This window comes from Scardinius erythrophthalmus (genome assembly GCF_964197995.2).
Source record: "Scardinius erythrophthalmus genome assembly, chromosome: 11".
NCBI classification, from domain to species: Eukaryota; Metazoa; Chordata; class Actinopteri; order Cypriniformes; family Leuciscidae; genus Scardinius; species Scardinius erythrophthalmus.
This window is the reverse complement of record NC_138231.1, coordinates 43,027,595-43,044,535: the sequence shown is the minus strand read 5'-3', so window position 1 is coordinate 43,044,535 and position 16,941 is coordinate 43,027,595. Positions and strand designations below refer to the sequence as shown.

Below are 16,941 nucleotides of genomic sequence, written 5' to 3'. Positions count from 1 at the left end.
CTATTAAAACGTGGAGTGGTCCAAGTGATAAAAGACCCCAGTCATGTAAGTACAACTGGATCAGATTTCTGTCTTTTGCTGGAAATCAAGCACTACCGCTTGACTCTATAGCTCCGCCTCCAGGACCTCGGCTTTTTCCGGAGAGAATCGGAAAGCTGTATTTTTCTTTTATAAATATAATAAAACTAAACACTTTTTTGAGATATTAAAGATGCACTACTACTCTATAGGTACTCAAGATTAACATGAGATTAGGTGAAACTGTGCATGTTATGTACCCTTTAAGGCCAGACAAGTAGTATGTTGAGGGTTGATTTGTAGGGAAGGACTACACGCCTGCGCACATATATTCAAACACGCATACCAATAGACTGAACTCGTAATACGCATGTGCACACCATCGGCGTTCTCACTGGTTTGCGTTTTTGAAGTTTGCGCAGAAAGAACTTAAGAGTTTTCTGTTAAAACGGTATTGTGTTAATAACTAATGATCGTTGCGACGGAAGTGAATCAATCAAACTAACTTTAGCTGGACAATAACTTTACTCTAGAGCTGCTATAAAGCCAAAACACTTTACTTCAATTTCCTATTATCAATGTAAATCTGCTTTGGAACAATCTATATTGTTTAAAGCGCCATATACTGGAAATGAAGAAGAAGATGACAGCAGAATAGTGTGAGTTTGCAGTCTGATTTGACTGACCATCGCTATATACCTCAAGACAAGAAATAGACTTTCTATCTGTTCATTGACTGCATTCAAAATCAAGCATACAGCTCGACCTGTAAAAACTATACAGCAGGACAGGTGAATATATGATGCAAAGCTGCTAATCACCACCTCTGTCAAAAACGAGATAATGACATTGAGCGAATGCTCTCCGCACATGGTATCGCTTCAAATCTGCTAAAACCCAGCCTCAGCCCATTCAGAAATACCAGTTCATAGGCAGAAACCGCTAAACGCCACTTCCCTTTTCTAGCAAAATCCTCTATGTGTACTGAACCAATCAGAAGACACAAATCGAGTCATAAGATTTCAAGATGAATGACGGCGTGTGTAAGAGCCAGATTTTATCCTGTTTAAAGAGATTTTTAACTAAACAAGATGGAGAAGTATGATGAAACCTGTGGTAGTTTCAGTCACTGGCAGAAGGAAACGTCGTCAGCCTCATAATTTGCGAGTAGCATGTAAACACAACAGTGTTTCCGTGTGTGTGCTGTAACTCTGACAGAAACAGGCATAACCTACATTGAGGAACAGCTCTATTCCACCCACGACAAAGTGAAACTTTTTTGCAAAAAAAAAAAAATCCACACATGGACTGTAGCAAAAGACCATAGTTAAATACCAAGGAATCGACTAAAGTGGCATTGTTGAAAATAAAGCATTTTAATCACTAAGTAATAACCTTTTCATTGCCATTAAAGTGAAATCACTGAACCTAAACTTAGGAGCCTGATAAAAATGCTCATTTAAAAGAAAAGATGTCAGACCAACTTAGAGGTTTTTGCATGCTGTCATTTGTTGTGTTCAGCTCAGCTTTCTAAACTCTGGAATAGTCTACCCATTAATGTAAGAAAAGCTCGGACCATTGAAACATTCAAGTCCTTGCTTAAGACCCATTACTATGCAGTGGCTTTCAATTCAAGCTGAGCTTTGATATCTTGACCTTTTTCTACTGTTGATTATTTTGTATTGTATATTGTGTATTGTTTGTGTATATTATCTCTTTGATTTCGGACCTTGTTAAGCACTTTGGTCAACTATGGTCGTTTTTAAGCGTGCTATATAAATACATTGAGATTGAAATTGAGATTGAGATCTATATTTTTTATATATGACAAGATAAAATATTAAAGAATTGTCATGGATATCAGAATTTCTGAATGGTTTCCAAATCTACATTGAATAATTATGAATGTATTACTAATTTGAGGCAGAAAAGATCAGTGAGTGGTTTTCCCAGTCAATATCATTGCTGTCGTCAATATTAGTATTCCCTAATTACAGTTGTGTGTGTAATCTGACTGAAATGAGTAGATTTGGTGTGTTTGACCTCAGTATTGAAGCTGATTCAGATTGTTTTAGCTGCAGAAGAACATGCGATCAACGGATGAGGTGTGTATGTAAGGACTGTATGTAGTCATGATCAATCCGGCTTCAAGAATCCGGCTTCAAGAAAGGGCATTCGACTGAGACTGCATTACTGTCGGTCACAGAAGCCCTACGGATCGCAAAAGCTGCTTCCAAATCCTCAGTTCTCATTCTCCTGGATCTGCTGCCTTCGACACTGTGAATCATCCGATCCTTCTGTCCAGCCTCTCATCACTGGGCATCACAGGAACTCCTCTCCACTGGTTTGAGTCCTACCTAGATCCTTCAGGGTCGCATGGAGAGGCGAGGTATCCAAAGCACATCAACTGACCACAGGGGTTCCTCAGGGTTCAGTGCTGGGACCCCTCCTCTTCTCCATCTACACCACATCACTGGGACACATCATACAGGCACATGGTTTCTCCTACCACTGCTATGCTGATGACACACAGCTCTTCCTCTCATTTCAACCAGATGATCCCACAGTAGCTGCACGGATCTCAAGCTGTCATTCGCTCCTACGAGTCTACATCCCTACCAAAAGCGTACAATCGGTCAACGAGCGAACTCTCGTGGTTCCATCACAGAAAGCCACAAAATCACTTTCCAGAACATTCTCATTCACAGTTCCCTGCTGGTGACGATCTCTCCTCACCCTCATCCGGAACGCAGAATCCCTGTGAACATTCAAAAGACAGCTGAAAACCCATCTCTTCCGTGAGCACTTAACCTCATAAAAAAAAAAAATAAAAATCTTTCCTTTTCCTTTAAATCCTCGCTTATCGGGCTTATGCTACTCTGACCAATGCCTGAACTTCGTATTTCGAGCACTTCTTGCATTGTTTTTTTGCCTCTTCACGATGACTCGCTTAATTAAGTCCTAATTTGTAAGTCGCTTTGGACAAAAGCGTCTGCTAAATGACTAAATGTAAATGATCAGTTCTAGAGGGTGAGGGGGACTTCTGCACTGCAAGAAATAAAGATAATGAGTTCATTATCTGTGAAGACACTTGCTTTGACCATAAAACACAACACAATGCGATGCGTAATTACAGGTGAAACTCCTGTGAAAACAGGGAACACACTGTGCATTTGTCCTCAGCCGGACTGTACGGACAGGGTGTGTGTGTGCGAGCGAGTGACTGGGGTCGTGTGCGGTGCAGACGTGGCTGAGGGAAGTGTGCTCGCATTTGATCATGGAGTAGCTGATCAATAAAGCTTTATTACAGAGGAGTAATGCTTTAATCTAGCAACTTAATGCAGCTCTCCACTTGTATTGATCCCAGCTCAGAGAGACAGGAAGAGGGAGGCTGGTAATTGTTGGCAGGAAAAATGTTATCTGTGTGTGTGTGTGTGTGTGTGTGTGTGTGGTTCTGAGTTTGATGGGCCGTACCAAATCAGAGCAATTCATTGCTGTTCACCACTACGTTTTATTGCTCGCTTGACATTTAAACTGATGGAGGATGTCAGGGATCTATCAGCCTTCAGCTCGCCACTTAAATTCACGTTGGGTTTTTTTTTTTTCAGCCAGGCTGAATTGATCACAGGTCGTGGGTGTGAATTGGATGCATATAAATTTCCTCTCTCGTGGGTTTTACTCGACAGTGAGTGACATCTCCTTATCGCCACGGCGACAGTCGCTCTAACACCCCCCCCACCCCCTCCTGTTTAAGAGATCCATAATCATAAGATGACCATTGAGAGATTCGGCTCCTCCGATTTGAAGGGTTTCTGTGTGTGAATCTGATCAGATGTGTGTATGTATGTGTGCACAACAACAAGGGAACAATGGAAAAATTAGTAACAGACATGCTGAAATAGCATGATAATATAAAACATCAGATGAAACCGATTTCAATGTGTCAAGTCGCTATGAACCATTAAAATGAGCTAGTGACGTACATTAAATGGCAGACGGATTGTATATTAGGTTTATGATAAAATCAGAAAAGTCTGATCTTTTAGTTTGTGTCCATCATGTTCCAAGTAAACGTGAAAATAATCAGCGGCATTCATTTTTCATTATTTTATTCACTTGATTTGATCATAAACAGACATTACCACATGATTGCTTTTAAATCTAAAGCATTACGCGGTTGAATTTATAACCATCCACAGAATAAAGCGACTCTTGGCGTGACTTCAGATTCTGGTTACCAGACGCCCACTGCAGTCTCTGGTGGTTTATTGCTTTATTGGGATTCTGTATGTACAGTGTGCGGCTGTAATCCTGATGAAAAATCTCATTTAATAGAATAAACATCGGGATTGGCGCTTGTACGAGCGGCCGGTCGATTTGAGAGTGTTTGTCTTTCTTTAGAGATTCTTCATCTAATACAATCACAGCTGCAGATACATGCATTTAATCATCAGAAAAGAACAGCCGGGAGGAAAAAGCATCAGAATGAGCAGAAGATTGGAGAATAATGAGTGGGTTTTAATGAGCCGAACGTGTGTGTGTGTGATTGCAGGCTCTGTGCTTTGTGTTTTAAGCATGGGTTGTGTCTCATCATAGAAGGATCCGATACATCAGTCTGTCAGAGACGTGCAAACCCTGTCCGCCATGACTGACACTCACATAATGACTTGTTTTTGAGTTGAACTGGCCCTAGAGACACGTCTTTAGCTTTATTATTGAGCTTTCTCAGTGTTGTTCCTCCTCTCTCTCTCTCTGTTTTCCTCTGTTGTTTCTGAAGAAGCGAGGGACGGAGAGACTGAGAGAACGAGGGCTTGAACATCACTGTTATTAGAAGTGTGTTGTTGAGAGAGAGCGAGGGGTGGGACGGTTCCTCTATTGCGTGTGACCCCAGGGCCGCGGTGGCAATGAGGGTCCGTCCCGAAGTAAGTCAGGACTAATGTTTGGTCATCCTGCGGGGTCACCGGTGGCAGAGCTCCCAATTAAAACCTCAGGAGTCTTCTCTGTCTGGCTGCCTGTCTCGTCCTCACATTCACACACCAAAAGCCTAACGTTAAAGGGTTAGTTCACCCAAAAATGAAAATTCTGTCAGTAATTACTCACCCTCATGTTGTTCCAACCATGTAAGTCTTTCGTTCATCTTCGGAACACAAATTAAGATATTTTTGATGAAATCTGACAGAATTTTGACTCCTCCATAGGCTTCCAGTGTGACCGAAACTCACCGGCCCAGAATAGTTATTAAAACATCGTTAAAATAGTCCAAGTAACTACAGTGGCACTACATTAAGTTTATCATGCGACGAGAATACTTTTTGTGCGCAAAAACAAACAAAAATAACGACTTTATTCCACTTTTCATTTCCTTCTCTCTGGGCCTCGTAGTGTTTTTGCGCTGCGCGTCTGTGTTGCACGTCATCACGCAACACACACATGACCGACGTCGGCCAATAGTGAGCCTACGTGGTGACGTGTAACACAGACGCGCTACGCATTGTGCGCAAAAAGACTACGCGAACCAACTAGAGGCCCAGAGAGAAGGAAATGAAAAGTGGAATAAAGTCGTTATTTTTATTTGTTTTTGCGCACAGAAAGTATTCTCGTCGCTTGATATACTTAAGATTGAGCCACTGGAGTCACTTGGACTATATTAACGATCTCTTTAATAACTTTTCTGGGCCAGCAAGTTTCGGTCACATAGAAGCCAATGGAGGAGTGAGACATAGCTCAGATTTCATCAAAAATATCTTAATTTGTGTTCCGAAGATGAACGAAGGTCTTACGCGGTTGGAATAACATGAGGATGAGTAATTACTGACAGAATTTTCATTTTTGGGTGAACTAACCCTTTAAACTAGATCAAATGAGTTTGCAGACTTTTTAGCCAGTAGCTATTGGATTGTAAAACCCTCTGAGATAAATCGCTTTTCTAAATTCATCACATCGACAGCCATCAAAACTTTATACATCATTTAAAGATTACTATTACTAACAGAAATGTGTTTTTAATTGACCTCAAGATAGCCAGGGATTACTTCACCAATGCCTCTGCTTTTTAAGGTGATGATTTTATAATATATTCATTCAAATACAAAAAAAAAAAAGAAATCAGAGAGCACAAGCTTTCAGCTGGTTGTTATGTTGAAACAATAAATATAATGTTAGACGATGAGAAAACAGTCAAATTACAAGGGGAAATCTGCCTCTGTGTCAAGAAGTTTGACAGTCAACATGTTGTAAACATTGTAATGGACGCTTCACATGCAAACAAGGGTAACTACTAATTTTTTTTTCTAAACTCTTTCCCTGCCATTGACAAGTTTTTCCGGCTTTACGTGTTTTCACTGTTACCCCGTACGGTAGGGGGCGCTGTTACGCATCTTCTGAAAAAGCACTGAATCTCCTGATCCAAAAACAAGCGAAGAAGAAGCATTGCTGACGCACAAGTAATCTAACGCGATCATCAACATTAAACAGAATTAAATCAAAACTGCCTAATGTTACTAAATGAATGTGGGTGTTGATGGACTCGATCCACTCCATCTGTTTTGAATCTGATCTGGACAAAGTCTTTGTCAAAAACTGGATTTTCTCAGCTTTTTGTTCAAAATGTTGCTTTTTTATGAAATTACCCACATTCAAGTGTTGATAAAAAATAATTTATGAAGCTAGAATAGTTTATTTATTTATTAAAAGCAGAGGCTCTGTTCTCTTATTTTGATATATTGTATGTTTAGATATTTGTTCAACAAAATATTCTGTAATATGATCAAAAATGCTAGCGCTGGCAGGAAAATAAAGTTAAAGTTAACTTTACTGCATGAATATGCTGTTCTCTTTGTATTTAATGTGATGTCATGTTAGATGAACAAAGGTCATACAGACCGAAAAAGCGATATTTCATTAAAAAAAAATCCACTTTATAAAAACATCCATCATACTGTATACCACTGTTATTTGCTTTGTGCAAATGTAGAGAGGTTTTGCTTTCGGACAGTCATTTAAAATGTGCAGGTCCATTCACTAGCCTCTCTGGATACCGAGTATCTGAATTACGTGTACCATAACAACACATGTTTTACCATAATGGTGGGAATTTGCCAAAAACAGGTTTGCAAGTCACAGACAAAATGGCGGATAACAGCAGAGCTGATCAGTGCGGTGATCATGTGTCTGTGCTGATGCAGATGTTGTTCTGTGAACACATGCAGACCGACGGCTTTGACCGTTGATCTCGTGCCTTAAATGAGAGAATCAAATGAAACTTTATTTTACATGCAGAAACAGCTATTGGACATTGACAATAAATCTGCCTAATGATGCTGACCTGACAGGCAGAAGAGATTTCTAAAATCAGGACAAAATACTTGTTTTTCTTTGCTTTCCTGAAGGTTCATGACAATCATGAGTTAGAGAGAGAAACTGTCACCCAAAGGGATGATGGGAAAGGCTTTGTTATTAATAAGCTCTGAGCAAACAGCCAATCACTGTCCTGTGTTAACAAGCTCCTCATCTGTATTCAGAGCGGCTCGTTTTAATTAGACTACATGGAAAGGGCCTCCTGAGCTCGTGTGTGTGTGTGTGTGTGTTTGGTTTAGTCTTCTGCCCTCGGTGTGGCTCCAGTTCACACACCACACGTTGATCTGGATTTTCTGCGTCTGTTTTCTTCTCTTGCATCATGTTCTCTCACCTGCCACTGGCGCTCAGTTGATGTCCTACTTACACTGGTTTTCATGTTTACACAGCTTTCTAGAATAGTTGACTGTGATTGGTCAGTGATGGCATTCTGTGAGCAAACGTTGTGTATACTTCGACCCAATCTCACACACAGCAAGATGTCACTGTTTAATGAGGTGGTGGTTTCACGTGAATTTGTACGATGTGAATTATTCGAAAACGTACCATTTTTTAGCAAAAAAGTAAGCATGAAGCTCCACCCCGTCACTGGGGCGTTAGCAGATCTGTATGAAATCATACGAATTAGCCACTAACATAAAATAATTTTGAGTTGCCGTGAGATTGAGTTGGTATGATTGCTGGTAAACTCTATAATGTAATTGACAATTTCAATTGATTTTCTCCATGGCAGTGGCATCTGATCAATCGCTCATGTTATATAGTCTTATGTAATAATATCATTATATACATATATTAATAACAGTGTGTTGTTTTTAAGAAATAAATCAAATGTACACTCTTATCAGTATTTCATGTTATTTTGTTTATTTATTTTGGTGAGTAGTCGTGATGATCTTGAACTAATATTTCTATCTTTTAAAGCTGGCATGAAAAGAATTAAGGCATGTTATAGATCTCATTGGGGCGAAAAACAGTAAAAAATGTTTAATCAAAATGCCATAACCAAATGCAACCGTTTCATTGTGACATTACTCACACTTGAACGTGTGCCTGAGACACTGAATCTGCTAAACACAGTAAAGCTAAAGTCTGAGGATCATCGTCATGTATCTGTGTGTTAAAGGCATTATCGACACACACCCGCATGACTCTCCGTGACGCTGCTTTGAAACCATGTCGTTATAACGTGAACTTGTCTACAGTCAGCTTCCTCTCGTTTAGAGTCGGCGATCTGAATAATAGCACGTGTGGTTTAATGTTTCAGATTTGCGTCGTCCAGCGCCTGAAGCGTTTCTTACTGTGATAGAAAAACCTTCTGCATTGATGTGTGTGTGTGTGTGTGTGTGTGTGTGTGTGTGTGTGTGTGTGTGTGTGTGTGTGTGTGCAACAGCTCAATCCCCGACTGAGTGTGTGATCATATGGTCACTGACCCCACACACTTCAGCTCGGTCCTGCCTGACTCTGAGGTCAAAGGTCATTTAAGGCTTGGAACAGAGCAGACGCTAGACATTATTGAGAGGTTTGCTGATTTATGACTGTAAGCTCAGATTGTCGTTCGAGTAAAGGTTAATGTTAGGGTCAAAGCGCACTGGACATACGTAGAACAATCTTCTTACACACTAAAACCCCTCAGCGTCTCATCTGTGTCTGTTCACCGCTGCATGATGCAGTGTGTGTACTTCTGCAGTAATGACACTGATGAACTGAATGGCACAGATAAATGACTTAGTTACAGTAATTACAAACCATCTAGGAGTGCTGGACTGATGCATTATGGGGTGGCGTTATATGAACCCTCTCTCGCACTGATGTATTGGCTAATTTAGAGAGGCTTAAAACGTCTGCATCTGTGTGTGTGTGTGTGTGTGTGTATGAAGGAGCCTTTATCTGGTCCACAGGTGCCTCATTTGCTTTCACAACACTTCCCGTCTTCCTCGCGCCGCTCATACCAGATCAGCCTCTCCTTTCACTTCAGCCTTTTCTCATTTTGTTCATCAGAAAGAGAAATATAAAATCAAATGCTGTGGATTGTGTGTGAGTTGTCTGGTTGTTTGTCAGTGTGGTCATGTGGCTATTCAAGCAGAGATTAAAACTAAACAAGGCATTTCTATGAATCCTGTGCTGAATGTCTGTTTCTGCTGCTATAAAACAGTAGCGTCAGGTCTTTTGTTCTGTAGATTATCGAAGAAACGCAGGGTTTGATTTGGTTCAGTCCATCAGTTGTTGATTGGATGGAGGCGGATCTGAATGTGAGCTTGCAGCCAATTGTAAGAAAGGGGCGGGGCTTAATCAGACTAAATGATTGGAGAATCCTGCATACGTCAGCGGAGAGAAGACTGACGTTTCACCAGAAGATCCAGTTATGACCGTTTCATTGAACATAAGCTGTCTGACAATGAAGCATGCATGGATGAATCATTCACAATAGAATCAATAACATGCATTTGGAAAATAGATAGGGTGAATTTTCATTTCATGAGTCGGGCAGCAACAAAATTCACCGTTCACTTGGATCTCATGTGTCCACAACTAGCATTTAGATCTCCTAATACAAAAAAAAGATAAAATATGATAAAAGCCTGAAACAGCAAAAAAGTGGTTCGAGATGAAGTGATATGGCAAGCAATCTTGGACAAAAAGTTAAATAAATCAACGGATCTGTGTCATGTAATCACAGTTTTATTTTGCCTCCAGGACAGTGACAACTAATGAATTACATTTTAAAGGGGTCATAAACTGGATTTTTAATTTTATTTTATAATGTTTCCTGAGGTGCACTTCATCAAAAATTGTCATAATTTGAAATAAAAGGCATTTTTGCGACCCTGATTTTATCCCTCTGAATAAACCCTCTCACGAGAGTTTTGGCAAGTGTCCAGATAAACTCACGCTGTGTGATTGACAGCTTAGACGATTGTAAAGGGAGCGTTCTTTGATCGCTTTCTGTATATAATTTAATCACAATTTAAAAAACAGATTATTTTCATGCTATGATTAATTACTATCATTATTTTCAGGTTTCCGTGTAGACATGCGATTGCCTCGTCGTTGCTGTAGAAGCAGGTGTTGATCTTTTTCTGCGGCGGTGGTGTTTACCCGCACTATTGCGTAATAAAGTGGCACATTACACAACCGGTTGTGTTTGCATATTGGCTTCAATATAAGCTGTTTTTAGACTAACGAGAAAGGTTTGACTTCTGAAACCTACAGGATGTTTTTATAGTACAATGACCTCTTATGTGTCAAAAGATCAAGGACATTTTTATTTTTCAGTTCATGACCCCTTTAAGAATGAACAATGTTTTGACCCGTCTCTCATCCTCTCTCTCAGAACCCATGCGGACGCCCAAGAGTCTGAAGATCGCGGAGACGCAGGCGCGCTACATCGCCGTGGACTGGGAGTCACTGGGCTACAACATCACCCGCTGCCACACCTTCAACGTCACCATCTGCTACCACTACCACAAAACCCCCAACCAGAGCAAAGCCGACTGCCTGGAGATGGACCCCAAAGCCCCCCGACACGTGGTGGGAAACCTGCCTCCCAACACTAACGTCAGCCTGAAAATGATCCTCACCAACCCGGAGGGACGCAAGGAGAGCGACGAGACCGTCATCCAGACGGAGGAGGACGGTACGACAGCTACTAACACTTCCTTCAACAGCAGGATTCCCATCCTTACATATAAGATATTCAACAACCCATAGGCGTGATTAAACATTAAGACATATTAAAGATGTCTTCAAAGAGGAAATTCTTTTCTACAGTCGGTGCATTCATAACAAACACATAGACACATAATTGATACCAGGGATCCCAACAGAGACAAGAGCACAACACAACACACCAATGGATGATGTCTCTATACTTTAAGAGGATTATTTATTTAAAGCCCGTATGGCTGTAGGGACAAAGCTCTTACTGGTTTAACTGGCCTTTCTGCGCGTATTAAAAATAAAACTACAATAAAAATATGATTTGTTGAATTACTATAATCATATGTAATTGTATTGCTTTTATTCAAAAATATTTAAATATTTTATATTGAACTATTTAGTTCATAATACATTCAATGCCGTTTAATTTCACAGGATATTGGTAATATGTTCTCTTAGGGTGCGTATCAGTTCACAGGTTTGATTCGATTAGAACAAACTGCAATCCACTTCCAAACGAATTCTGGTGCGGTTCGACTGAAATATGAACACAACACGGACCAAAGACATGTAAACGAACCTAAAACAGGAAGTGATGTCACACAGGATTCCTGCTGCTGTTTTGACTCCTTTACACATTTTACAAGCTCTTAATCAGTTCTCAGCTGGTCAAAATATCATATGTTTGCACATACAATGAGCGCATTTAGCCCAGAACACAGCATTGTTTTGGATGTTCGGTAAGTTAATGCTAATTGAACCAGGACTAAATGTATAATTTTGGGGGTTTTGGTCCAGACCAAAGTAACCAAGTGAACCAAACTACTGTACAAGTGTGAACACACCCTTATATTCGTGTCCACCAGTCAGCGGCCAGACGTCTCTCACACTGATCAGCTGACTGACAATACATCCAAGAGTAGCATTGGCCCATTTAACATGTTTACATGATTACGCTGACAGTTAAAGCCTCTTCATGCAACATCTCTCTCATGGAGAAACAGATCAAAACATGTCAGGAATGTATAAATATAACTTCTTTTTTAGTTTTTTTTTTTCAAGGATGAGTGAGGCAAATAATTCAAATGAGGATAAAGGCAGGGGTATATTGAACACAAGCGCACCTGACAGTCATAAGTGGGTTAGATGCTGTGATTTCTTGACACATCTGGGACGTGCACATCGCTTGCAGAACTTTTTCCGTCAGTCGCCTTGACGTGAATAGTGTTGCAGCACAATAAAGGCCACCGCCAGCGGCTCCTTGGGCAAACCCAGGTTTAGGAACACCGGTTGTGTTCTTCTGCGTATATGCAAATGATATCTGAAGCGAACGGTTTCTTGTATTGACGGAATGACACTCTCCAACCGGTGTACCATCATTTCTGCCCCTTTCTTTTGAGTTGTTGTGCTGATGGCCCAATGTGATATAAGTTCACACATTTTATCCTGCAGCGTGATTTAACCAGTGTGTCTCCCAGCCAGGTACAGAATTAGCCTTCTGCCAAATCTTTTTTTGTTTCTTTAAATAAAAAGAAATTCAGATGAAGGCACAATTTATATTTCTCATCCAAAGTCATTTCAGTCATGGAAGCAGAAGGACCATGAGGATCCTAAAATCAGTCCAGTTTGTCAGATCTGTTCACTAGTATTGTACAGTGTTTCTAGCGTGTGGGCGGAGTCTCTCTGCAAATGCACTGACCTCGCAACCAAATCAATCAAAAACCACAGCCAATCAGAAGAGCGTGTGGTTGGAGTCTCTCTGCAAATGCACTGAACTCGCAACCAAATCAATCAAAAACCACTGCCAATCAGAAGAGCGTGTGGTTGGAGTCTCTCTGCAAATGCACTGAACTCGCAACCAAATCAATCAAAAACCACTGCCAATCAGAAGAGCGTGTGGGCGGAGTCTCTCTGCAAATGCACTGACCTCGCAACCAAATCAATCAAAAACCACAGCCAATCAGAAGAGTGTGTGGGCGGAGTCTCTCTGCAAATGCACCGAACTCGCAACCAAATCAATCAAAAACCACAGCCAATCAGAAGAGTGTGTGGGCGGAGTCTCTCTGCAAATGCACCGAACTCGCAACCAAATCAATCAAAAACCACAGCCAATCAGAAGAGTGTGTGGGCGGAGTCTCTCTGCAAATGCACCGAACTCGCAACCAAATCAATCAAAAACCACAGCCAATCAGAAGAGCGTGTGGGCGGAGTCTCTCTGCAAATGCACTGAACTCGCAACCAAATCAATCAAAAACCACAGCCAATCAGAAGAGCGTGTGGGCGGAGTCTCTCTGCAAATGCACTGCATCAATACCAAATCAATCAAAATTCACAGCCAATCAGAAGAGCATGTGGGCGGAGTCTCTCTGCAAATGCACTGCAACAATACCAAATCAATCTATTATCACAGCAAATCATTCAGACTAAATGCAATGATTGGACAAACATTATTTGGTCTTTAGACTTCCACAGATGTATGTATATTGTTGATTGCTATCAGGATGTGGAGAGAGTTTAAACCTCTATGACATCAGTATAATCAGTACCTGAGATTATCATTGAGATTATGAGATTATCATTGTCATACTTTTTATGTTGTTGTTCCAGCTGTGATGTTGCAGAAATAGAATCATCGCAGGTGTTTTGCACAAAAACTCTGATTAACATAACACAAAGACGTCTTTTATCGCGTTCCACGGCGTCACATCTGGTGAGGACACAGTGTGAGGTCGCTAAATGCTAATCGTTGACAGACGATCCGTAATATTTTGTCTGGGGCACGAGGAAGTTACACTGGTAAAAAGGGTATAGCGACACCCCTGGTACTGCATATCAGCATCATTTTCCTGCTCAGATATTAGTATCAGCACTGCTCATCATAAACGCAGCCAAACATCTGATGGCAAATTCTCCACATTCTGTAAGACCAACCAGCCAACATAGCTTTCTCACTAAAGCCAGTTCTGCTAGTATTCAGTTTTCTCCTCTGTCTGTGCTGTAGTTCCCGGTTCAGTTCCCAAGGAGTTTGTGCGAGCGACTCCGTCTGAGGATAAGATCTCACTGCAGTGGAAAGAGCCTCTGGAGCCCAACGGCATCATAACCCAGTATGAGGTACAGCTCTTTTACATGCCAGATTTGTGTTCAAACTTGAATGCTTAAGTTAATTAAGTTAACTAAGTTCATTTCTTAGCTAATTTCTTGTGTTGGCTGTCTCCAGATCAGCTACAGCAGCGTTCATTCGTTCGACCCGTCGGTGCCGCTGCTGAGGCCGCCGGTGCTCGTGGCGTTACCCTGGAACACCTCGCGACACAACTTCACACAGCTGCACCCGGGAACCACATACCAGTTTCTGATCCGGGCCAGCACCAGCAAGGGATACGGACCCCCCACCACACTCAACGTCACCACCAACATATCAGGTGTGTTGTTGTGTATGTCAATCTCCATCCTGTCTTCTGATTGGACCATTTGCTCTGGCTGTGAAGTCAGATTCTCGCATATCTATAGTCACCAGGAGAATTAATTCTATTATGATTGAGAGAATCTGTTGGTATGGAAAGAGATGGCAGAAAACTATGAATCTTTGGCATACTTTTATTCTCTCTGAAATTAAGTGATTTTACTTGCAAATACACTAACGTTCAAACGTCTGGGGTCGGTGAGATTTGTTCATGTTTCTGAAAGACGTCTCTTCTGCTCACCGAGGCTGCATTTATTTGATCAAACATATAGTAAAAACAGTGAAATATTATTACAATTTAAAATAGCTGTGAATATAATAGTAAAGTGTAATTTATTCCTGTGATCAAAGCTGAATGTTCAGCATCATTACTCCAGTCTTCAGTGTCACATGATCCTTCACAAATCACTCTAATATGATGATTTGATGCTCAAGAAACATTTATGATTATTATCAGTGATGAAAACAGTTGTGCTGCTTCATATTTCTTGGAAATCCTGTGATACATTTTATTTTTCAGGATTCTTTGATGAATTGACAGTTAAAAAGATCAGCATTTATTTGAATTGGAAAATTTGTAACATTATAAATGTCTTTACTGCCACGTTTGATCAGTTTAATGCATCCTTGCTGAATAAAAGTATTTCTTTATTTAAAAAAAATTAAATAATAATAATTCTGACCCAGAACTTTGGAACATAGAGTAATATATGTGATTTTTTTTTTTTTTTTGTGCAGTGTAATCATTATTTTAATAACCTTTTCCGCAATAACCAAAGTCAGCTCATTTGTGGTTTACTAATTGAAATAAAAATAAATAATGTGTTCTGTAAAGATGAATGAGCCCTTTCTTTGTTTGTTTGTTTTCATTTGCATCTGCTTCTGTAAGGATCTGGGATTGCAGGCTGTAATCAGCTGAACTGAATGTAAAAGCTTCTTCCTGTGTTGTGCTAATGAGCGACGAGGAGCGTAACCTCATCATGTCCCCTCAGGCTTTCTGCCACTTCACCGCTCGCAGATGTCATACAGGCATGATCAGGGCAAATATGATTTCCTAGCATTTCAGAAATACATCACTTTAGATTTGTTGCGAGTGAGAGAAGTGTAGGTGGAGCTAACAAAACATGCAGGGATGAGGGGAGAAAACCTGCTTTCAAAAAGGAAGAGAAAGACAAATAGACTTATTCATGCAGAGTGAAAATGTGGGATGTGCGTGTGTGTGTGTGTGTGTGTGTGTGTGTGTGTGTGTGTGTGTGTGTGTGTGTGTGTGTGTGTGAATGTGTGTATGTTGTGGTTGTCTGGTGTGTTTTCAGATTTTTTGAGCAAATATACTTTATAGCTACAGTAGGCGCGTTTCCATTACAGATTTGCGCAAAACTTTTGCAATTTTTTCTAAATGTCAACAAAAAACTATTGAGAAATGACGGCGTTTCCATTAACCGATGTTATGCGACTAAGACTTAATTTTTTCCCCTCGCGATAAGTAAAATCATTCCAAAATGGAGGTTTATGTACTTATCCCAGCCACTGCACTAGCCATTATTATTAATGGAAGGAGATGTGTGTGTGTTTTCCAAGCATTAATGGTGAGGAACGACCCTTATTATACTGTGAGCGGCTCATATGAGGTGTTTCTGGGTGTTTCTCCCTCAGATCTGCTGCGAGGTCTTGATTGTGGCATTTATTTGAGGTTTAGAATCCATTATTCCTGTCATTCTTTTGTCTTATATGAGTTTAATAAAGAGCTCTGTCTCGTATTCTGTCCAAACACACCGCGTCGTCTACGTCAGGTGACTGTAAATGCGCAAAAACTGTTTCCATGGCAGTTTTGCGGTATATTTCTTTTTCGAATTGCCTGAAAAACCTCCTTATGTGAGCGTAAAAACTTGTTTGCATAAATGGGAGTTTGACAAAAACTTGACAAAAAATCTTTCAAAACAGAACATGGCAAAATAATCGTTTTTACTTGATTGTACTATTTTGATGATCGTTGGGAGCCAAAATCGAAATCGAAATTCAATGAATTGCACAGCCCTAGTTGGTATAAATGTATGTGTTATGTACAGTATTAAGTTTAATACCATCAAGCCGTTTGAGATGCTCATTGTTTTCCTGCAAACAGTGACTTGTCTTTCAGCAGGGTGGCTGTAGTTGAACTATTCTGAAGTTTGAACAGCTTGAATCTTCACAGAGTATTGAGTTTCTGGGAAGCTTCGCCAACACAGGATTGTATTAATGGGAAAATGTTGACACATTCCCTCTCTCTGTCTCTGTAGCGCCGACTCTAGAGGAGTATGATGGGTCCGAGGCGTCCCTGAACGAGACGGCCACCACCATCACCGTCCTGCTGAAACCTGCCCAGGCTAAAGGAGCTCCTATCAGGTGTGTGTGAGAGTGTGTGTGTGTGTGTGTGTTCATCAGACTGAAATGAGCCTCTGCTGCAGCTCCCA

The 16,941-nt window shown here is 40.7% G+C and overlaps 1 protein-coding gene across 4 annotated transcripts in view; it reads left to right on the top strand.

Moving 5' to 3' along the window:
• Positions 1 to 16,941, top strand: part of ptprk (protein tyrosine phosphatase receptor type K) — a 188,593-nt gene that overhangs the window by 127,436 nt on the left and 44,216 nt on the right. For all 4 annotated transcript variants that reach the window (XM_081379511.1, XM_081379509.1, XM_081379510.1 and 1 more), the window contains exons 8-11: positions 10,706 to 11,008; positions 14,033 to 14,142; positions 14,249 to 14,450; positions 16,768 to 16,873. In XM_081379511.1, the coding sequence (XP_081235637.1) occupies positions 10,706 to 11,008; positions 14,033 to 14,142; positions 14,249 to 14,450; positions 16,768 to 16,873 (721 nt within the window). The remainder of the gene's footprint in view (positions 1 to 10,705; positions 11,009 to 14,032; positions 14,143 to 14,248; positions 14,451 to 16,767; positions 16,874 to 16,941) is intronic.